General features: G+C 40.9%; 1 protein-coding gene across 2 annotated transcripts in view; it reads left to right on the top strand.

Moving 5' to 3' along the window:
• The window catches only part of cep112 (centrosomal protein 112), a 526,403-nt gene extending 503,260 nt beyond the window's left edge, over nt 1-23,143 (top strand). For both annotated transcript variants that reach the window (XM_059948278.1, XM_059948276.1), the window contains 3 exons: nt 4,335-4,436; nt 16,588-16,652; nt 22,697-23,143. In XM_059948278.1, coding sequence (XP_059804261.1) covers nt 4,335-4,436; nt 16,588-16,652; nt 22,697-22,700 — 171 coding nt within the window. In that variant the 3' untranslated portion in view covers nt 22,701-23,143. The remainder of the gene's footprint in view (nt 1-4,334; nt 4,437-16,587; nt 16,653-22,696) is intronic.
• The last annotated feature ends 1,065 nt before the right edge of the window (nt 23,144-24,208 follow it).

Below are 24,208 nucleotides of genomic sequence, written 5' to 3'. Positions count from 1 at the left end.
TACCATGAAACAGATGAGAACTATAAGATAAGCACTTACAAGAAGACTTCAAGAATTTTGTTTTTTGATTCTACAAAGAAGTTATAAGCTAAGAGACTTAGTTTTAGGTTAGCGGCAAATTGTCTTCATCCTAACAATGGTGGGTATTTAGATCCCTGAGTAAGAGAGCTAAAAGCCCCAAAATACTTAACTCAAGATATTTTGCAGATGCCAGAGAACCGGAGTAACATACACAAAATGCTGGAGGAACACAGCAGATCAGGCTGCTGTGGTATGGAATATTTAAAATATTTAAAATGTACCTAGATGAGCATTTGACTGCCATGGCCAAGTGGACTTCATACCTACAGCCAAGATTGAATGGTGGAGCAGACTCATGGGCTGAACCGTCTAATTCAGCTCCTATGTCTTATGGTCTAAATATCCCTTGCTTTTAGTTTGCCTGGACAACATGGGCTGAACAGACTTGTATAGATTGTAGTGTAAATTTCTGTTGTTGGGAGAAGGAAGACAGCAAGGCAAAAAAGTTTAAAGAGGGGTGAGGTATGAGTAGACTGGAGATAACGTGGGAAATACGGTGTTGGAAGAAGAAAGAAGTAATTAGATTAGAGAAATGGAAAATGTTGAGAAGCCAGCAACTGTACAGACGGCAAAGTTAAAGTGAGGTAAGGCTAGGGAAGAAGTTAAAAGCCAGTGAAGATTTAAGAGAACAAGGGTGATAGATAGAGTAATGAGGTTCCAAAATAATTGTATTAATGGGAAACAGGCTGTCTGGCAAAGTGGCAAAATATCTCTAATAGCCCTAATTCTCAAATTTGTATGAATTCTTACTCCCCATTTGTAAACCCTTACCCCCTTACTCTTCTAATCTGTAGTTTCCATTGTTCCTCTTTTGGCAACCTTGCCATCGACTACCCAGATACTAACAATTTCCTTCTTAAATCTCTCTCTTCCTCTCCTACTCCCTCCTCCCCCTCCCCCTTCCCTATTACAACTCAAATTCTATAATTGTTTTGAACAAGATAAGGATAAAATGAGTCGAAGGTGACTCTCTGATGTCATTTTATTCAGAGTATTTCCTGAATTTGAATCCGCAATCCTCAAAGCCATTTAATGCTATGTTTCAACTGAAAATGTGCTCCATCCCCATACCCACCCTTAGCTCACCTTTAACTGCAGCTGTAAATCTCAACAAGGCAGGGTTCTTGTCCCCAGAGAATAAGGTAATTTGGTGCCAATATCAGAATTCACTGAGGTCTCACAGAGTCACAGCAGTATGAGTGGGTGGGGTGAAAGTGGGGGGGGTGGGGTGTCTGATAATCTTTTGAAGCCAAAACCTGATGTTACAAAACATTCTCTGCAGTGGAAGTTTTTTTTTAAGGATCTGTTTGCTGAGCTCCTTATTATCACACTGTGTTATAAGAATATGTTGCAGATCTGATTTCTTTTGACATTCTTGTTTTGATGGGAATCGGATCTGTGGCTTGCAGACTTCAAAGATGTAGCTGCTGTAACATGCTTTAGAAAGATGCAGAATAGGCTGACAGAAAAGAAATCTCTGAGCACCCTACTGAAAGCTGCCTCTAAGAAATTGTTCTGAACCCTGACCACAGCTCGGGTTTGCTAACTCAGATTTTCAGACCAGGCCCTTTTGGTTGCTGAAGTAGAATTTGTTTGCACAATGTGCAATAAATAGGAGAGGCCATTGGCATTTTTATACAGTGTTGCCTCCTACATTGTAATCTTCCCTTCCACCCTCTTTCATGCCAGATCTAATCTCTCTCTTATTCAGATTTAGATTAATTTATCACATGTACATTAAAACATGCTTTATTTGTGTTCCCAACCAACACACCCAACTCAGAGCTGGGGGCAGCCCGTAAATGTCATCGGCACAGTATGTCGTCCGTGTTCAGTAGAACAACATAAGTAACAGCAACAGCAGCAAAACAAGCCCTTTCCCACCCATCCATTCCCACATACACACACACACAACTCCATCTGCAGGACAGGCTGGCTCCAGACTTCCAGTTCTTGACTCACAGTCTCACAGACATCAGGCCTCCAATTTCCAGTCCCTAGCCTGGAAATGCAGACATGGGCCTCTGACCTATGGACAAGCTGACCCAAATGCTTTGACCATCAGGCCTCTACCTCCAGACTTACTGACTTTAGTCTTCAACCTTCAGGCTTCTGCCTCAAGACTCGCTGAACTCTGGACTTCAAATTCTCAAAACCCTTAAATAATCAAATTCACTTTAGAATTGTGCTATGTTTCATTGAAGAACAGGGAGATCTCTCCAGTTTCATAACCAGAATCCCTCAATTAATGGTATGAAAACTGATCATCTGGTTGTTATAAGTATGCAAAAAATAAATAGCATAAAGAGAAGGCAATGTGGACACCTGAACCTGCTTTGCCATGCATTTCTACTTTCCTGCTTGATCCATGTAACCTCTGGTTCCTCTAAAGTCCAGATATCCATTTCTCATGCTCTTGAATGGATTGAAGGAGTCAGTCTGTTCAAGTCTCTGTTAGAGAACTTCAAAGGTTCATGAATCTTTGAGAGAGGAACTGGAGTCTGGTTTATTATCATCACTGATATATGTTATGAAATTTGTTGTTTTGCAGGAGTAGTACAGAGCAAGACATACAAGTTAACCATAATATAAAAAAATAAATAAGTAGTACAAAAAGAGAACAAAATCATGAGGTAGTGTTCATAGACCGTTCAGAAATCCGATGGCAGATTAAGAAGCTGTCGGTAAAATACTGAGTGCAGGTCTTTAGGCACTGTTACTCCTTCCCAGTGGTAATAACAAGAAGGGGGTATGTTCTGGATGGTGAGTGTCCTTCATGATGGATGCTACTTTCTTGAGGCACTGTGTCTTGAAGATGTTCTCAGTGTTGGGGAGAGTTGAGCCCATGATGGAGCTGGCTGAGTCTACAATCCTCTGCAACTTCTTTCGATCCTGTGTATCGGAGCCTTCATACCAGACAGTGATGTAACCAGTCAGAATGCTCTTCACCATACATCCATAGAAATTTACTAGTCTTTGGTGACATACCAAATCTCTTCAAACTCCCAACAAATTAGAGTTGCTGGTGTGCCTTCTTCGTGATAGATCCTCCTAGCTGTTGACGCCCAGGAATTTGAAACTGCTCACCCTTTCCACCACTCACCTCTCAATGAAGACTGGTGTATATTCTTCCAACTTCACCTCCTAAAGTCCTGCTCAGAGAAAATCCTCCTCATATCATTCTTTAATGATGACTCCATATCCTAGGTGTTTGGAATTCAGTCTAGATTTCCCACTAGAGGAAATATCCCTTGACATCAAGCCTGTCACATGCCTCAATATTTTATGTTTCATGAAGCTACTCAAATTCTTCTAAATTCCAAAAAGTGAAGACCAATCTACTTAATCTTTCCTCATCGAATAATGATGTAACCACTTTGTTGTGGGTCTTGTCATTGGAAAGATGGCTTCAAAGTGCATTTAATATCAGAGTATACATACAGTATACAACCTGAAATTCATCCTCTTCACAGACATCAACAAATCAAAGAAACCCCATAGAACTATTGAAACATTAAAGCCCTGAAGCCCTCTCCCTATCGCACAAGCAGCAGCAAAGGCATCTACCCCCACCACCATGCAAGTAGGTACATTATAACAATGTACAGAAGTAAGTTTGCTGTAAAGGATGATTTGAGGTGAAAGGTGCTAGGTAAATGCAAACTTCAAAGTTCAAGTAAATTTATCATCAAAGTATGTATATGTCACCATATACTACCTTGAGATTCATTTTCCTGCAGTCATTTACAGGAAAATAAAGACATACAGTAGAAATTATGAAAAGCTATTAATAACAAAGACTGACACACAGCCAATGTGCAAGAGAATAAACCGCTACAAATAGTTCAAAAAAAAGTAAATAAATTATACTGAGAACATGAGTTCATGTTCATGAGTTGAAAGTGAGTCGATGGGCTGTGGAGTCAGTTCAACATTGAGCTGGGTAAAGTTATCCACACTGGTTCAGGAGCCCAACAGTGTAAAATAATAACTGTTCCTGAACCTGGTGCTGTGGGACCTCTGCCTCCTGCTCCTCCTTCCCGATGGTAATAGCAAGAAGAGAGCATGGCCTGGATGATGGTGGTCCTTGATCTTGGATGCTGATTTCTGGTGACAGTGCTAATAGCAGGACTTGCCACTTTTAACAGATTTCCAAATTCAATCTCATCATCAGCTCAATTTTGCCCATCTCATAGCAGTATGGTAGCTTTTAGCTAAAAGTAAAAATTAAATTTGCATTTTCCCCTTTTCAGATCATTCACATCCAGCAAGAGTATGAAATGAAGATCAAAGGCCTGATGCCAGCTGCAATTCAAAAAGAACTTGAAGACACCATTGTTTCCATGAAGGCTCAGGTAAATCACACTGTCTCCCTACTAATGTCTGAAGCTAATGATCTGCTCCAGGAAGGATGTCACTGTCTATGGGTGTTAGTTACTTTTCTATTGCTTCAGCCAACTAGCTGTTCATCCTCACAATGAGAGTTAGCAAGGTACTTTAGGTGAGCTTGTGGTAAACTACTGTCCATTTAAAGGGAAGATAAAGATTAGCTTTATTAGTCACATGTACATACATCAAAACATAGAGTGAAATGTGTTATTTGCATCAACAACCAACGTAGTCTATGGATGTGCTGGGAGCAGCCCCAAGTGTCTTCATGTTTCCGGTGCCAACATAGCATGCCCACAACTAACTAACCCTAACCAAACATTTTTGGAAAGCAATCATACTGAGGAAATTCACATGGTCACAAGGAGATCGTACAAACTCCAGCCAAGTATAAGTTAGTGTAACCTAATGGACCTCCAGAATGAATGGGTACAAGTAGAAATACCTGTTCTTATAGCCACACCCTTGACTGAATCCTGGTACAGTTACCCACCTCATCAACTCCCATTTGCAGTGCGCTATGCACAATATTTGACCTCAACATAGCTGACTATGTTTCAGGTACAACAGGGTTTGACAGGCAGAGAGCATTTGCTTTCCTTATCACTTCTAGTGAGGTTTTGATTTAACATCATCTTTCCTGTCAATTGTATTCGATGTAACATGTTGAGATGTCAGCATGGTGATAGTGCCAGAACAAATGATGAAGTTCAAGTTTAATTGTCATTCAATCATACACAAGTACACAGCTAAACAAAACAGCATTCCTCCAAGGCCAAGATATAAAGCATATACAATCAGACACAGCATATATAGTTACAATAGCACACACAGTCACATTAACATATTAGCACAAGTCTCTGAGTAGCATGGCCTGACGATTGACGGTGCATGGGATGTTGTCCTGGAGCCATGTCTTTGCAAGAACAAGTACACAACAGTTCCTCATCTTGCACTGGTTCAGCAGCAGACAAGTGCAATGCAACTTGTCTTCCATGGAGCAGCACTGACAGGAGAGCTGGCCTAGAAGGCCAGCACCCATCCCAGCACGAATTCCAGCGTGCTCACCACACCTTTGTTCTCCCCCACACTGTCTCTGGCACCTCCTCCCCAGGTGGCTGTAACAGGTGATGAGCGGCATGAGGGCCTGATCTGTGCAACAACTGAGGCCACGCAGCTCCCCTGCCATCAGTCTTGCCAATGACCGGACTTATAGTATTTTACATTACCAAAGTCCAAAATAGAGGTTTACAATCACAAGAAAAATATTTAAAGCACACATTTGCACCATTTGTTGGACCCAGAAAAGCTGCTGTGACCAAGTGCTCCACCATCTTACTGGATTAATAGGACAGGTTTACCTCCTTGAATTTAGCCTCCTGTTATAATGAAATACATACAAGTCCTTCAGCCCCAGAACAATGCCCTGCAGAGTTGGTTGCAGATTTTCCTGCATTTTAGCCCTTTTTACCCACACCAGAAGTTGAATGAAACTGTTCGCAGTTCAAATGAAATTTCTAATTGTCCTGATGAAGGGTCTTGGCCCAAAACATCGACAGTTAATTCCTCTACTTAGATGCTGCCTGACTTGTTGAGTTCTTCCTGCATCTTGTGCGTGTTCCTCTGGATTTCCAACATCTGCAGAATCTCTTGTGAAACTGAAACTTCCTTCTGTCAAATGTTGTGTGACAAAGGTACAATGTATTGAAAATCACCTCCATACTAAGTCTGGCAATAACTGCTCTATTCTAATCATCTATTCCACCTCAGATCCCCTGTGCATCGGGAATAAAAAAACACTCCAATAAACTATTTCTATATATCAGTTCCAGAGAAACCAATTCCTGTTGTATCATCTTATTCAAGAGCCTCAAATACTTATTTCTAATTTCAGTAATGAGATTTTCTCATAGCAAATGCTTTAAACAATTAAACAGGAGACTGCAGTGTGACATTATTGCAGTTTATCAGTAGAGAGATGAGTAACGATTGTGCTGCATGCATTCTTCTCATATCATGGATTTACTTTACACTTTCTTCTTCATATTTCAGCTGCAAAATGAGGCAGCATCTGTTTTGTTACAGAACCTTCAGGCACTTTTCACCTTACTGTACAAAGCTGTGAGGCATACTGGAGTGTTTACACTGGATAAGCCTCAGTGGATAAAAACATTTACAGCCTGGCAATGATTTGGGGAATGGGGGGGGGGGGGGGCGGTGGAAATCACATCTGTGCTGCTGCTCTTTATTAAAGGGCTTGACAACGTCTGACAACTCATAAATTAAACAATACTGAGCTACTTGCCATTGTTAGCAGTAAAATCTTCAAAATAAGAACTTATCTGTGTGGATGTATGACAATTAAAAATGTTAGCCCAGAAATTTGTAACACACGTGAAAATCTGTCTTAAACCAATGGAATGGGAGATTGGCAAGGCCTCACCACACAGCAATATTGTACCATACGTGTGACCCAAGTTTTTCTGCACAGGAGAATATGTCATACGCAAGGAAACCACTTTTCTATGCATTGTATTTCTATTGCAATTGCAGATGATGAAGGCTGAGGAGCAATAGAGTGAGCCATCAAAAGTACGAGGGGGATGAAGAGAGGCTTGCAGTAATAGGGACAGACTCACTAGGGAAAGGGTTGCATTGTTCAAGTTCTAGAGTGTCAACGTCTCTGACGATCTATCCTGAGCCTAACGTATTGATGCAATTACGAAGAATGCACGCCAGTAGCTATACTTCATTAGATGTTTGAGGAGATTTGGTTTGTCACCAAAAAATTTCTAGAGTTGTACTGTGGAGAAAATTCTGACTGGTTGCATGACCACTTGGTATGAAGGCACCAATGCACAGATCTGGGGAGACCCATAGAAGGTTGTAAACTCAGCCAGCTACATTATTGGCATTAGACTCCCCACCATCAAAGACATCGTCGAAAGGTGATCCCTCTAGAAGAACATCCAGGACATGCTACCATCAGAGAGGAGATACAGGAACTTGAAGACACACACTCAACGTTCTAGGAACAGCTTCGTTCCCTCCGCCATCAGACTTCTGAATGGTCCATTAACCAGTGAACACTACCTCACCACTTTGCTCACTTTTTGCACTATTTTTTTGATTTATATATATTCTAATTGCAATTTATAGTCACTTTTATGTGTTGCACTTTACTACAGTTGCAAAGGAGCAAATTTCAGGACATACAGTATGTCAATGATAATAAGCCTGCTTATTTTGAACGAGCAGAAAAAGTGGAGGAATGTAGGTAATCACCAAGAAAGGACTTAATGAAGGTATCTACCCAGAAAAAGGTGGTCACTCACACTCCCCGGCATCAGCCCTTTAAAGTCAAGCCACTTGTACATTGTGTTTTATAGAATTGCTTTTATTTTTGAATTGCAATAACATCTCCTCCACAGTCTCCCATCAGCACAGGTGCACCACAAGGCTGTGTGCTTAGCCCCCTGCTCTACTCACTTTATACTTGGGCTGTGAGGCTAAGCACAGCTCCAGTGCCATATTTCAGTTTGCTGACAACACCACGGTCATTGGCTGAATCAAAGGTGGTGATGAATCAGTATATAGGAAGGAGATTGAAAATCTGATTGAGTGGTGCCACAACAATCTTCACTCAATGTCAGCAAGACCAAAAAGCTGATTATTGACTTAAAGAGGAGGTCCATGAGCCAGTCCTCATTGGGGGAAATCAAAGGTGAAGAGGGTCAGCAACTTTAAATTTCTCAGTGTTACATTTCAAAGGATCTGTCCTGGGTCCAGCAGGTAAGTAGCAGTACAAAGAAAGTAAGGCAGCACCTCTACTCCTTTACAAGTTTGTGAAGATTCAGCATGTCATTTAAAACTTTGATAAACTTACAAAGGAGTGCAGTGGAGAGTATACTGACTGGCTACATCAAGACCTGATATGGAAACACCAATGTCCTGGAATGGAAAAGCCTACAAAAAGTAGTGGATACAGCCAAGTCCATCACGGGTGAAGCCCTACCCACCATTGAGCACATTTGCATGGAGCATTGTCGCAGGAAAGCATAAAGGACACCCACCACCAAGGATGTGCTCTCTTGTCACTGCTGCCATCAGGAAGGAGGTACAGGAGGCTCAGGTGCCTCACTTGAGATTGCTGAATGAGATAAGAGCCCATGGTAATACAGGAAGCAAAGAATGGAAATAAAGAGGGTTGTCGATGACATCTGGCGTACTGCAGGAGTCAGTGTTGGGACCGCTTTTATTCATGTTGTATGTCAATGATTTGGATGAAGGAATTGATGGCTTTGTGACCAAGTTTGGATGATATGAAGATAAGTGGAGAGGCAGGTAGTGTTGAGGAAGTAGGATGTCTGAAGGACTTAAACATATTGGGGAATGGGCAAAGAAGTTGCATATGGAATATGATGGTCATGCACTTTGGCAGAAGGAATAAAGGCATGGACTATTTTGTAAATGAGGAAAAATTCAAAAATCGGAGGTGCAGAGGGGCTTAGGAGTTTTGGGCAGGATTCCCTAAAGGTTAACTTGCAGGTTGTGTCAGTGGTAAGGAAGGAAAATGCAATGTTTGTATACATTTCAAGAGAATACAAAAGTAAGGATGTAATGCTGAGCCTTTATAAGGCATTGGTCAGACTACACTTGAATTATTATGAGCAGTTTCCGGGCCGCTTATCTAAGAAAAGATGTGCTGGTATTAGAGTCCAGTGAAGGTTCATGAGAATAATTCCAGGAATGAAAGGGTTAACAAAAGAGTATTTGATGACTTGGGCCTGTACTTGCTGGAGTTTAAAACAGTGAAGAAGAGGATCTCATTAAAACCTATCAAATATTGAAAAGTCTGGATAGAGTGGATGTGGAAAGGATGTTTCGTATATGGAGGAGTCTAGGACCAAGGGGTACAGCCTCAGAACAGAGGGACATCCATTTAGGACAGAGATAGGGAGAAATTTATTTTGCCGAATGTTAGTGTGTCTGGAATTCACTGCCATAGACGGCTGTGGAGATCAAGTCATTGTGTATATTTAGAATGGAGGTTGTTTGGTTCTTGATTAATCAAGACATCGAAAGTTATAGGGAGAAGGCAGGAGAACAGGGCTGAGAGGGATAATAAATCAGCCACAATGTAATGGTGGAGCAGACTCGATGGGCTGAATGGCCTAATTCTGCTCCTATGTCTTATGATCTTATGAACCTACACCACCAGGTTCATGAGCAGCTATTACCCCTCAACCATTAGGCCAGGGGTGTCAAACTCATTTTAGGTCACGGGCCGGATTGGGCAAAATGCAGCTTCATGTGGGCCGGATCAGTCGGGCGCGTGCGAACGCAGCTTTCATTGCCTCCGTTTTTTCAGCCTGTTCTCAGGTGTCTCAGTCTCTGCTATAACTACAAAGTGTTTCACTTCACAAATTCCGTTTCTTATGAAGAAGACTGCTGAGCAAGCATTATTTTTATGATTGGTATTAACTTACAATCATAGGCTTCATATCGCCGGGCCATTAATAATTAAAATAATAGATCGATCTAAAATGATCTCACAGGGCGGATATAATTGTACGCCGGGCCGGATATGGCCCGCGGGTCTTGAGTTTGACACCTATGCATTAGGCTCTTGAACCAGGGGGAATAACATCATTCATCCCATCACTGAACTGTTCCCACAACCTATGGACTCACTATCAAAGATTCTTAATATTTATTACTAAATTATTTATTTATAATATTTTTTTTCCTTCTTTTTGTATTTGCACAGTTTGTTGTCTTTTGTTTGTCCGTGCTGTTGCGTGCGGTCTTTCATTGATTCTCTTATGTTTATTGTATTTACTGTGAATTCCTGCAAGAAAATTAATTTTATGGTTCTATATGGCGACAGATATGTACTCTGATAATAAAGTTACTTTGAACTTCGAATGAAACTTCAACCAATTTGCATTTGATTGACTCAAATCCGGCAAAGGCTGAGTGCACCAAATACAACAAAGACAATTTCCCAGCTATAGTATTAAAGATATACCTTCCAAAGCTAGATGCACGTTTTGTCTTCTTCCTTTACTGATTTGACTCATTCCTTTGCAGATCCAACATTACTTGGCATTGCAACAAATTACCCACATGTGTCCTTCCCACAAAAGGCAAAACAAATAGATGGTCTGCTCTGAATCAGAGTAATGAAGTGCCATTGAAGGATGTAATAAAGGAGTACTAACTCAACAGTAACCTGCCTAATATGCTCAGTTCGGATTATGCTGGAGCCAGTCTGCTTCAAACTTTGTCACAGTCTTGATCCAAATGTACTGAATTCCAGAGATGAGCTGGGAGTGATTGTCCTTGAAAACAAGGCAGCATTTGGGCATCAAAGAGCCCTGGTAAATCTGAAGTCAATGAACAACAGGGAAAAAGTACTCCACTAACTGTAGTCATTCCTTACAAAAAGGAAGATGGCTGTGGCTGTCAGGTGACAATTTTGAACATTATTGTTGAAGTTTCTCAAGGCAGTGTTCCAAGGCCAATCATGTTCTGCTTCTTCATCAGTGACATAGCTTCCATCATGTTGTATTGGGGATGCTTTCTGGTTACTGTAAAATGTCTATTCCATTCACAACTCCTCAGACACAACCCATGCTGCTAGACTCAAGCTGATGGATAGCAAGGAGCACTTTGCCAAATGAGAGCCTAATCACATGTTGTTGACATTTAATGGCTTTACCACCATCGAGGACCTACCAACATTCCAGAGGTCATCCCTGGGCAGAAACACGATTCAGCAGGTTCAGAAGAGCAGGTCAGAGCATCTCCTCCTGAAACCCTAAAACCATTTACAAGGATAAAAGAGAGTGTGGGTTACCATGCAAATGCTCGGGTGCTGTTTCTTATTGAAGCACAGAAGATTATGAGGTACTTTTCCAGTGTAGGTGCTAAGTGGATGTTTCTCCTACTGGGCTTATCTAGATTCATGCAGTGTTATTTCAAATTAAAGGGTCCATCAATTAAAATAGAGATGAGGAGGAACTTGTGTTGCAGAGTTGTGAATCTTAGAATTCTCTCCCTCAGTGTCTTGATGAGGCCAGATAATTCAATCTATTTAAGACCATATGACATAGAAGCAGAATTAGATTATTCGGCCCATCAAGTTTGCTGGACCATTCAAATGTGGCTGATTTATTTTCCCTTTCAATCTCATTCTCCTGCCGTCTCCCCCCCCCCCCATAATCTTTGAAGCCCTTGCTAATCAAGAACCGTCAACCTCTGCTTTAAAACATGCCAGACGACTTGGCTTCCACAATGAATTTCACAGATTCACCACCCTCTGGCTAAAGCAATTCCTCCTCATCTCTGTTCCAAAGTGACACCCTTCTAACTTGAGGCTGTGCCCTCTAAGTCAAGGGCAGACTGATATTTGGTCTGTTGTGATGTTGAGGATTGTGGGGAACAGTCAGAAAAGTGGAAATGAGAGCAAGGTCAGGTTATTTATGTTCTTATTGAAAGGCAGAACTGGCTAGGGGGTCTTTGCAGACTTCTCTTGATCCTGTACTTATGTTCTTAAAGTTTATGGAACCTGACACAATCAAAGCCTGGAGTTTGTCTGAGAAATGATGGTTGATTGGCACCCATTCTCCACCAGGTATTTGTGACTGCCATGGATACCAAAGGGTTATTCCTTAGACATTACTCTGACAGTACCTCCACAACCTACAATCTCCACCGTGATTACAGTCTTAAGGAAAAACTCTTACAATCACCAAACTTCCAATGGAGACACAAAAGACTGCAGATATTGAAATTTGCAGTAACAAGCAATCAGCTGGAGGAACTCAACTCAACATTGGCAACTTCATTCCTCCCACAGATGACACTCAACCCACTGAGTTCCTCCAACAGATTGGTTTGTTGCACACAACTTCTGACTTGGAAATGTCTTATTATTGCTTCATTTTCAGGGTGGGAGGGAGAAAGGGGGCTTGTTTTGCTTTTGTTGTTCTGTTGCTTATTGGTTTCTGTTTTGGTGTGTTTTGTGGGCACCAAAATGTAGGGCAACATTTACAGGCTGCATCCAGTACATCATTAGGTTGTGTTGGTTGTCAACACAAATGACAAATTTTATGCATGTTCTAATGTACATGTGATGAATGAATGAATCTGGATCTGAGTTTGAATCAAAATTCTGGAACTCCCTTCCCAACAATGGAGTCAGAGTCCCTTCACCAGATGGACTACAACAATTACCGAAGGTAAGTTCAGTTAGGGATGGGCAATGTGATATCCATGTCTGGTAAGTAAATTTTAAAAAGAATGGCTTGCAATGTTACCGCCTTCTTGATTTCCTTTTATCTGATTTTCTGTATGTTCCCTGAGGGTGCTGCTTTATATATCTATTCCCACTGCAAAATGCAACTTGTACTGTATATAAAGCAACACACATAAAACTGGAGGAATTCGCAGGTCATGCAGCAACTATGGAAATGAATCAGCAGTCAACGTTTCAGGCTGAGACCCTTCTTCAGGACTAGAAAGGAAGGGGGAAGACGCCAAAATAAAAATGCGGGGGGGAGAGCAAGGAGGCTAACTAGAAGGTGATAGATGAAGTCAGGGAGGTTGGGAAAGGTAAAGGGGTGGAGAAGCAGGAATCTGATAGGAGAAGAGAGTGAACCATTAGAGAAAGTAAAGAAGGAGGAGAGCCAGGAGAAAATGATAGGCAAATGAAAAGTGGTAAAAAGCCAGAGTGGGGAATAGAAGAAGAGGGGGAAGAATCAATATTTATGCCATCAGGTTCGAGGCTACCTAGATGGAATTTAAGGTGTTGCTCCTGTACCCTGAAGGTGGCCTCATCTTGGCACAAGAGACTAATATGTCAGAATGGGAATGGGCATCGAAATTAAAATGTTTTTGCCACTGGGAAGTTCTGCTTTAGGCAGGTGGAACAGAAGTGCTCGACGAAGTGGTCCCCCAATTTTCTGACAGGTCTCACTAATGTTCTCCTGTTCCCACTCACATTCCAAAAACAGGTTCAGGGTTAGTAAGTTATGGGCATGCTATGTTGGTGCCAGAAGTGTAGCAACATCTGCAGGCTGCTCTCAATACAATTGCATTTGATTTGACACAAGCGACACATTCCACTGTATGTTTTGACGTACATGTGACAAAAAAACTAATCTTAATTAGGGTGTAAGTTGAATGAAGAGTTAAAATTGGCATGTATGTCGCAAAGGTAATGATACAGTTGTCATGGGGAATTTCAACATGCAGGTAGACTGGGAGAATCAGAATGGTACTGGACCTCAAGAAAGGGAGTTTGTGGAGTGTCTCCAAGATGGATTCTTAGAACAGCTTGTACTGGAGCCTACCAGGGAGAAGGCAATTCTAGATTTAGTGTTGTGCAATGAACTGGATTTGATCAGGGACCTCAAGGTAAAGGAACCATTAGGAGGTAGTGACCATAATATGATATGTTTTAACCTACAATTTGAGAAGAAGAAGGGAAAATCGGATGTGTCAGTGTTACAGTTGAACAAAGGGAACTATGGAGCTATGAGGGAGGAGCTGGCCAAAGTTCAATGGAACAATACCCTAGCAGGGAAGACAGTGGAACAACAATGGCAGGTATTTCTGGAAATAATGCAGAAGGTGCAGGATCGGTTCATTCCAAAGAGGAAGAAAGATCCTAAGGGGAGTAAGGGGCGGCCGTGGCTGATGAGGGAAGTAAAGGGCAGTATAAAAATAAAAGAGAAAAAGTATAACATAGCAAAGATGAGCGGGAAACCGGAGGACTGGGAAGCTTTTAAAGAGCAACAGAAAGTAACAAAAAAGGCAATACGCCAAGAAAAAATGAGGTACGAAGGTAAACTAGCCAAGAATATAAAGGAGGATAGTAAAAGCTTCTTTAGGTATGTGAATAGCAAAAAAATAGTTAAGACCAAAATTGGGCCATTGAAGACAGAAACGGGTGAATTTATTATGGGGAACAAGGAAATGCCAGACGAGTTGTACAGGTACTTTGAATCTGTCTTCACTAGGGAATTCACATACAATCTCCCAGATGTAATAATGGCCAAAGGAACTAGGGTAAAGGATGAACTGAAGGAAATTTATATTAGGCAAGAAATGGTGTTGGATAGACTGTTGAGTCTGAAGGCTGATAAGTCCTCGGGACCTGATGGTCTGCATCCCAGGGTACTTAAAGAGGTGGCTCTAGAAATCATGGATGCATTGGTAATCATTTTCCAATGTTCTATAGATTCAGGAATAGTTCCTGCTGATTGGAGGGTGGCTAATGTTGTCCCACTTTTCAAGAAAGGAGAGGGAGAGAAAACAGGGAATTATAGACCGGTTAGCCTGACATCAATGGTGGGAAAGATGCTGGAGTCAATTATAAAAGAGGAAATTACGACACATTTGGATAGCAGTAGAAGGATCAGTCTGAGTCAGCATGGATTTATGAAGGGAAAATAATGCTTGACTAATCTTCTGGAGTTTTTTGAGGATGTAGCTATGAAAATAGACAAGGGAGAGGCAGTGGATGTAGTGTACCTGGACTTCCAGAAAGCTTTTGATAAAGTCCCACATAGGAGATTAGTGGGCAAAATTAGGGCACATGGTATTGGGGGCAGAGTACTGACATGGATTGAAAATTGGCTGGCTGACAGGAAACAAAGAGTAGCGATTAACGGGTCCCTTTCGGAATGGCAGGCTGTGACCAGTGGGATACCGCAAGGTTCGGTGCTGGGACCGCAGCTGTTTACAATATGCATTAATAATTTAGATGAAGGGATTAAAAATAACATTAGCAAATTTGCCGATGACACAAAGCTGGGTGGCAGTTTGAAATGTCAGGAGGATGTTATGAGAATGCAGGGTGACTTGGACAGGTTGGGTGAGTGGGCAAATGTATGGCAGATGCAGTTTAATGTGGATAAATGTGAGGTTATCCACTTTGGTGGCAAGAACAGGAAGGCAAATTATTATCTAAATGGAGTCAAGTTAGGAAAAGGGGAAGTACAATGAGATCTAGGTGTTCTTGTACATCAGTCAATGAAAGCAAGCATGCAAGTACAGCAGGCAGTGAAGAAAGCTAATGGCATGCTGGCCTTTATAACAAGAGGAACTGAGTATCGGAGTAAAGAGATCCTTCTGCAGCTGTACAGGGCCCTGGTGAGACCCCACCTGGAGTATTGTGTGCAGTTTTGGTCTCCAAATTTGAGGAAGGACATTCTTGCTATTGAAGGAGTGCAGCATAGGTTCACAAGGTTAATTCCCGGAATGGCAGGACTGTCATATGTTGAAAGATTGGAGCGACTGGGCTTGTATACACTGGAATTTAGAAGGATGAGAGGGGATCTGATTGAAACATATAAGATTATTAAGGAATTGGACACACTGGAGGCAGGAAGCATGTTCCCGCTGATGGGTGAGTCCAGAACTAGAGGCCACAGTTTAAGAATAAAGGGTAGGCCATTTAGAACAGAGATGCGGAAAAACTTTTTCACCCAGAGAGTGGTGGAATGCTCTGCCCCAAAAGGCAGTGGAGGCCAAGTCTCTAGATGCATTCAAGAGAGAGTTAGATAGAGCTGTTATAGGTAGCAGGGTCAAGGGATATGGGGAGAGGGCAGGAATGGGGTACTGATTGTGTCTGATCAGCCATGATCACAGTGAATGGCGGTGCTGGCTAGAAGAGCCAAATGGCCTACGCCTGCACCTACTGTCTATTGTCTATTAATCTTAACAGAATAAGGCCTTTACTGTTCAAACAATGTCATTCCATCGACACTGTTGGCATGATACAGTTCGATCACGAGTATCATGAAGGTTTCTTTGTGCTTATTGTCTGCAGTGATGAATGTTACACCTGCCTTATTGCTAACAGCTTCAGAGAATAACCAATCTCTGCCTTGCCTCTCTATGTCCTGTAAATGCTAATCTTTAGATATATCAGGAAAGCCATCATCCTGGCAAGCAAGGTAAAATGATTCTTTCGGCGTCCTAGTTTTGTTTGCTGGCCATCAGATTTAATATTTCTATTTGGATATCATAAGCTGATGAAACATGCCCTTTTGAAAGTACTCGGTTTATTTAATGGTAATTTTACCCTTTTAAATTTTCTTTTAGATAACTCTCCTTCAGAAGAGAGCATCTGTTCTTCAGGAGGAGCTGAACACCTATCGGAACAAAAGGTGAGGGTCACTTCACAGGCAATTTAATCCTCTCACTTTCCAAATGCCATCACCCTCTCTGGCTTTTTAATATCACAGAGTGGGAGCTGCAGCTTGCTGCCTGCAACCAGTTAAAGTAGCTGGAGTTGTTACCATAGCAACATAATTCAAGTGTGGCTGCAAACCATAAAACTATTTTTATGGAGGATTTCTCCCCCTCCCCCAGCGCAGGTGGTGATCTGAGCTGGACTACAGTAGTTCTGATATTGTTGGTGGTGGGGGGGTGCACAGTGGTGGGATGGGGGTGGGGCGTATTGTAGGGAGGGAAGCCAAGCAGCCTCAGGGACCTCACCCATGAGGTTATTATTAGTGTGAGAGCCTAGAATGAGTGCATGGAATGCTATTTGACCATGGGGGGCATCACAGCTAGGCCCAAATTCTGCAGGCAAGTTAGCGTTTTTACAGGGAGTGTTTCTGGATAGCTGTTCGAGTGGGAATCCTGCCTAATACAGGGGGTTGAGGATACATGTCATGTAACAAGCTGCCCTGCTGAGATTAACCAGCTCAGGCATGGACTGGGCTCAACCCTAAGCCTGTTAGCTTGAAAGGCTTGACAAAGCTGTTGATAAACTCGCTGAATTAATAGGGTACCCTGATGAAACTGCGATATTTTTGAGCAAGTTTTTCCTTATCTTAAGATAAAGGATTTTTTATATTCTGTCACCATCCAGAAATTCCTGCCAAACCTTACTCCTGCTACTCTTTTGATTTGCCTAACAAGCAACTTTGTAAAGGATGTTTGGAAGCTTACAGGCCAGAAACCACCAATGGCACAGAGGCTTTAAATATTTAAGATTCCTTGACTGGCAAAGAGATTTTGAAGGCGGCTTGGGAATTGTTAAGTTACAGACTTTTCCAGATGAAATGAGAGTTTTGTGGATCTGAGGGCGCCTGTCTGAACAACATGAAACTTTTCCCCCCTCTGAAGAGGGCACTTGGTAAAGAAGCCATTGGGCTGTGATTCCATGGGCGTGGCTGTTCTCACAACCAGATTTAAAGGCAGATTAAATAGCAAGGATCACCCGACTGCTCTTTTTATACTGTTAAAATTTCACACTGGCTATCTCCTTGAAGTCTTGACCTAAAATAACTTGTCCATTTTCTCCATAGAATCAGAATCAGATTGACTATCATGTGAAATTTGTTGTTTCATCGCAGCAGTACATGGCAATACATTATAATAAAAAAGTATACATTACTATATATATTTATACATATGGTCATTTATAGAATTTTCTATTATTATAAGGGTACCTTGTTAAGTCTGTGAGTTTATCTAAGTCTTTTGCACAATAATATGTAAATAATACCATGTAAAAGTCGTAGGTACCCCTAGATTTTTAATATAAATTTTGTTTTAGAAGTTTATTTTTGTCTTCTGCGTTAGTGTGTCTGTAGAAAAGAGGAAATTTTAGATTTCCAAACATTCATTTTCCAAAAAATTAAATGCTACAGTGATTTTTTTTTGTATTTTGTTTAAGAAAATAGCATATTAAGTAACAGACCACTTTACAAATAAAAACTTGATTACTTTGTAGGTATATAGACAGTTCATGATTAAACAAAGATAACAAACAGGATGCTAATGATCAATGATGTAATAAGTCAATGAACTAAACTGATTCACTGGAACAGAAAAGGAATCAAACTGGGTGAAGGACAACCAAACTAAAAGGACAAGGTGTGGCAGATGTGATAGTTCAACCTTCAAATCATCACTTCTTACACCATGGCAAGAGTGAGCATAGCAACAAGACACAGGTCATTATCCTGCATCAGCAAGGTCTCTTCCATTTCATGGCAGACAGGAGTTTCAGTGTACTGTCCAAATTGAGGACCAGAAATGCAGTGGTCAGTCATGGAAACTGAATGCAGCAGACAAGAGATCATCAAACTGACATTCCTTCTAAGTTGGAAGAAGTCCAGCACTGTTATCAGCTCTGAACTCACTGAAACTGATGGAACCCAATACCCCTCTCTACAATCCAGAAAAATCTTGTTAGAAGTGGTCTTCATGGAAGAGTTGCTGCCAAAAAGCCATTCTCAGTGGAAACTCAGCTATGCACAAAAACACAAGGACTGGGATGCTGAATAATGGCAGCAAGTGCTCTGGACTGACAAAACAAAGTTTGAAATTTTTGCCTCAAACAGGAGGCAGTTTGTCCGTAGAAGAAGTGGACAGCACTATGCAGATGAGTGTCTGCAGCCAACAGTGAAGCACAGTGGAAACTCCATGAAGGTTTGGAGCTACATTTCTGCAAATGGAGTTGATCATCTGGTCAGAATTAATGGAATCCTCAGTGCTGAGAAGTACAAGCATATTCTCATCCATCAAACAATACCAACAGGGAGGTGTCTGATTGGTCCTAACTTCATTCTGTAACACGACAAAGACCCGAAATACATGGCCAAGGTCATAAACAAGCAAAAAGAAGAGCCAGGAGTTCTGCAACAGATGGTATGGCCTCCACAATGCCCTGATCTCAACATCTTTGAGGCTGTCTGGAATTACCTGGGGAGACAGAAGCAAGTGAGACAGCCAAAGTCTGCAGAAGAACTGTGACAAGTTCTCCAAATAAGCTGGAACAATCTACCAGCCGATTTTCTTATAAAACTGCATGACGGTGTACCTAAGAGAATTGATGCAGTTTTAAAGGCAAAGGGTGATAACACCAAATATTGATTTGATTTAGTTTTTCACTGTTTACTGCTCTTTCTGGAAATTTTTTGATATTTAGACACTTTCATTATTTTATAAAGTATCTTAATGGGATTTTTTTACATGTGCATAAGTGTTTTGCACAGTACTGTATATTAAATTAATTAGGTAGTGCAAAAAGAAAGTAAAAAATAGGGAGGTAATGTTCATGGGTCCACCGTCCATTCAGAAATCTGATGGCGGAGAGGAAGAAGCTGTACCTAAAACATTGACCCACCATGTTCCCTCAGCATGTTCCTTTGCTTCGCTAGATCACTTGGCTATAATGACCATCAGAAGCAAGCATTTCCTACTTTATTGCAATTTATTATAACTTTATTCCTTTTACCATCATCCTAAGCTTCCTAGAATTATACAGGAAGGAAAAACTTCATTCAACCCAATTTCTCACAGGTGTCTCCTTGGAAGAGTCTACAATTAGTCCCACTCCTTTGCTCTTTTCTCCACTGCCCTGTAATTTTTTTTCTTTTTAATTTATCTAATTCTCTTTTAAATGCACGAGTGAACCTGTTCCCATTACCCTCACAGGCAGTATGTTCCACACCATTGGCTGCATAAATTGACATTTTGGGGTCACAACCCTGCATCAGAGGGGACCTTGCTTTGTGGATCCAGAACTGGCTTGCCCACAGAAGGCAAAGAGTGGTTGTAGCCAGGTCATATTCTGCTTGGAGATCGATGAGCAGTGGTGTGACTCAAGGATCTGTTCTGGCATCCCTACTCTTTGTGATTTTTATAAATGTCCTGGATGGGGAAGTGGAGTGATGGGTTAGTAATTTTGCTGATAACACAAAGGTTGGGGTGTTGTGGATATTGTGGAGAGCTGTCAGAGGTTACAGTGGGACATTGATAGAATGCAAAACTGGGCTGAGAAGTGGCAGAAGGAGTTTAATCCAGATAAGTGTAAGGTGGTTCATTTTGGTAGATGAAATATGATTGCCAAATATAGAATTAATGGTAAGACTCTTGGCAGTGTGGAGGATCAGTGGGATCTTGGGGTCCGAGTTCATAGGGCACTCAAAGTTACTGTGTGGTAAAGAAGGCATACGGTGCATTGGCCTTCATCAACCATGAGACTGAGTTCAAGAACCGAGAGATAATGTTACAGCTATATAGGACCCTGGTCAGACCCCACTTGGAGCACTGTGCTCAGTTCTGGTCACCTCACTACAGGAAGGATGTGGAAACTATAGAAAGGGTGCGGAGGAGATTTACAAGAATGTTGCTTGGATTGGGGAGCATGCCTTATGAGAATAGGTTGAGTGAATTTGGCCTTTTCTCCTTGGAGCAATGAAGAATGAGAGGTGACCTGATAGATGTGTATAAGATGATGAGAGGCATTGATCGTGTGGATAGTCAGAGGCTTTTTCCCAGGGCTGAAATGGCTAACACAAAAGAGCACAGTTTTAAGGTGCTTGGAAGCAGGTACAGAGAAGATGTCAGGGGTAAGTTTTTTATGCAGAGCTTGGTGAGTGCGTGGAATGGGCTGCCGGCTACAGTGGTGGAGGTGGATACAACAGGATCTTTTAAGAGACTTTTGGATAGGTACATGGAGCTTAGAAAAATATAGGGTTATGGGTAACCGTAGGTAATTTCTAAAGTAAGTACGTGCTTGGCTCAGCTTTTTGAGCCAAAGGGCCTGTATCATGTTGTAAGTTTTCTATGTTTCTTTAAAGTGATGCTTCCTCATGTCAGGTATGCTCTCTTTAGCCAGTCACCTTAAAGCAGATCATCATGGTTAGTGTTGTGTTCAGTTTGGCCACCGGAGATTTACCAGGATACTGTCTGGGTTGGAGAGCATGTCTTATGTGGATAGGTTAACCGAGCTAAGATTTTTCTCTCTGGAGTGAAGGAGGATAAAAGGTGACTTGATAGAGGTGTACAAGATGATAAAAGGCATAGATCAAGTGGATAGCCAGATACTTTTTCCCAGGATGGAAATGGCTAATACGAGGGGACATAATTTTAAGGTGATTAGAAGTAAGTGTAGAGGGAATGTCAAGGGTAAGTTATTTTACACAGAGTGTTGGGTGTGTGGAACCAGAGGTAGTGGTAGAAGCATATACATTAGGGCTCTTTTGTATCGGAGTTCCCAACCTGTGGTCCACGGACCTCTAGGTTAATGATAAGGGTCCATAGCATAAGAAAGGTTGGGAATCCCTGTTTTAGAGGCTCTTTGATAGGCACATGGATGAAAGAAAAATGGATGGCTATGTAGGGGGAAGGGTTAAGTTGATCTTGGAGTTGGTTAAAAGGTCAGCGTAACATCGTTGATCAAGGAGCCTGGACTGTGCTGTATCTATCGTAAGTGGCTTGATTCCAAATTTAATTTGGCCAGTACACATTGACAGCCCAAATGGCCTTCTCTGTAACCATTCTGTGATTCTTTAATAGAACAGTGATTGGGCTACAGAATATACAAACAGCCTGAAAAGTTTCCTGTTTACAGGAAAGTCAAATGCCACTTCAAAAATAATTTACTCCATTTTGAAGCCGTCAGTGTTAATTATTGTCATCAATAAACTCTGAATATTATTCAAATGATATGATGCCTAGGCATCATAAAATGGTAGGATTATTCAGTAGATAAAGTGGCCATTTGGTTGAAAGAGTTCTTGAACAAGTCTCATTGCCATGTGAGTTTCACTCACTTTCTAATGTATCATTTCATGATTGCAAATAATTGTAACAAAATAGAATAAATGTTTACATAGGAAAATAGTGATCTACGTTCTGCAATCCACACATTTTCAGTCAAGCTTTGTCTGTGATTACATCTGAAAAAAAGCTTTCTCACTGCCAAACCCTGCATCAGGGTACATGAGATATGCAGCGGCCACATTGAATTCTCACATCTCTGTGATGCTCTGTATTTTGCTTCTGTATACGCATTTCAATGTAGCAGTTGAATCACTTCGTTCACATGAATGATGCTGTATATTTTAAATTTAAAACATGTAAAGTTGAACCTGTCTAACTGGTGTTCTGTGTTCTGCAGTGTGAACGTGACTGATTGTGGAGCCTCACTATAATGTCAATCACCATTATTAAAGAAAATATAAAAATCTGCCATTGCACTTTCGTGCCAATGGTGCACTTCTCCTGCCAGGTGGATGTGATTACAGCGTGATATATTTGCATAAGTAGTTCCCAGTATAAGTGTGGTTGTTAGAATTTACTCTGTGCACGGATCCTGAATATATTAATAGGTTTATGCATTTTCTTATAAGTGTACTTGAGAAGGATTTTTTGTACCCAAACAACATATGACATTTTTGTATTTCAGATGATGAACTGCTTTACGATTTCCTTTCTTCACTCATACCTTTAGTACAACTAATATGGGAGCGAATCGGATTCAGCCGTATGTATCAACAGTGACTGTGTAAGGACAAGCATCTTATGTATGGAATCAATGAGATTAGAGGCGTCAGTATCCGAGATATCTCTCATTGCACTGAAGGTCAAAACCCCATTTTTCCACACCAGTGTTGTGTCTGTGTTTCTGTTTTGGCTTGGTTCAGTAACTTACCTATTTTTTTGCTTTTCAAGTTGTTTGCACAATTTTATTTATATAAAATAATAATCTGCAAGTCTGTACAATGTCATATTTTACCATTATTTAAGTTTGTTTGTGTGGTCACTAACAATCAAGATCACATTTAAAATTATGTTTTGTATATCATTTTGTTTCTTTGATTTTTATACATTTTATTAAAGTACCTGTATCATGCACGTTTGTTTTATGATTTTTGAGTGACATTTTTGAAAGAGCTTACTGCCATAATAGAATAATTTGTTGCCCATATCCTATCTAAATAATAATTTATTTATTATCTTAAAAATGATGTTATTTATTCATAGAGTTAAACATTTTTTACCTGTACTATCTTTTGATAGGTCTGCCACCATTTTTTAAACTGGATGCTTTTTATTAGATTGGACCCTCATTTATTAGCCTGGACTGCCATTTTATTGGTCTGTTACAGGCCAGGCTACCTGTAATGCCATTTATTAGCCTGGAACACAATTGTCCTGCTCTGGACCCCATTTTAGAAACTCAGATTCAAACAATCAGTCCCATTTGCTATTTGTACCACAGCAATTTAATATTTGGATTTTAAAGGCTGAGATGTAGGTGACCCAAATAGTGCTGTGAGACAATGACAATCAACCATCTCGTTGAAATTGTGTCTCCCACTGCAGAGCTGTGTTGGGGGTTTTCATTAAGGAAGGAAAGGGCGATATATCCATTAAAGTTTAAGAATAGCAATATGTATTCAAAGGCATCAGGTTTTATTGAGAGTATTTGAGGCCTATGTTCCAAACCCAGAAGGATCCTATTCTACAAGGTGCTATGAAGTCCAGAAGATGAAAGGATCCTTTTGTGTAAATGAATTCTCTGTCACTCTGACTAAACTAAAATAGAGCCATGCCTGCATGTTGAATGCATCTTATGAAACTTCCTGGGTTGGAATTTCTGGATATTACCGTTTAGAAAATGACTACAGGTGAATTTCTACCCCACTGTTTGTGCTGAGTAAATAAAATTTGCACTCAGCCAGATAGTATTACACCCAACTTGCCTCTCAGCTTCAGAAGAAGGAGGGAAAGTATTGTTTTATTTATGAAATTCAGATTTGTATTAATGCTGGCAATAATTTGGTGGTGCTGGTGAATACACCTTAAGCAGCATAATTCCAACCATTTCTCAGATATATCTCTGACATAAGATTCCTTCCAGCAATATTTAAATTGCTGTTCACTCCATGAAAGCAATACAACTGTTTTTATGTAG

This window comes from Hypanus sabinus, chromosome 23 (genome assembly GCF_030144855.1).
Source record: "Hypanus sabinus isolate sHypSab1 chromosome 23, sHypSab1.hap1, whole genome shotgun sequence".
Taxonomy (NCBI): Eukaryota; Metazoa; Chordata; class Chondrichthyes; order Myliobatiformes; family Dasyatidae; genus Hypanus; species Hypanus sabinus.
Note: the sequence above shows the minus strand (reverse complement) of the source record. Positions and strands in the feature narration are given on the sequence as shown.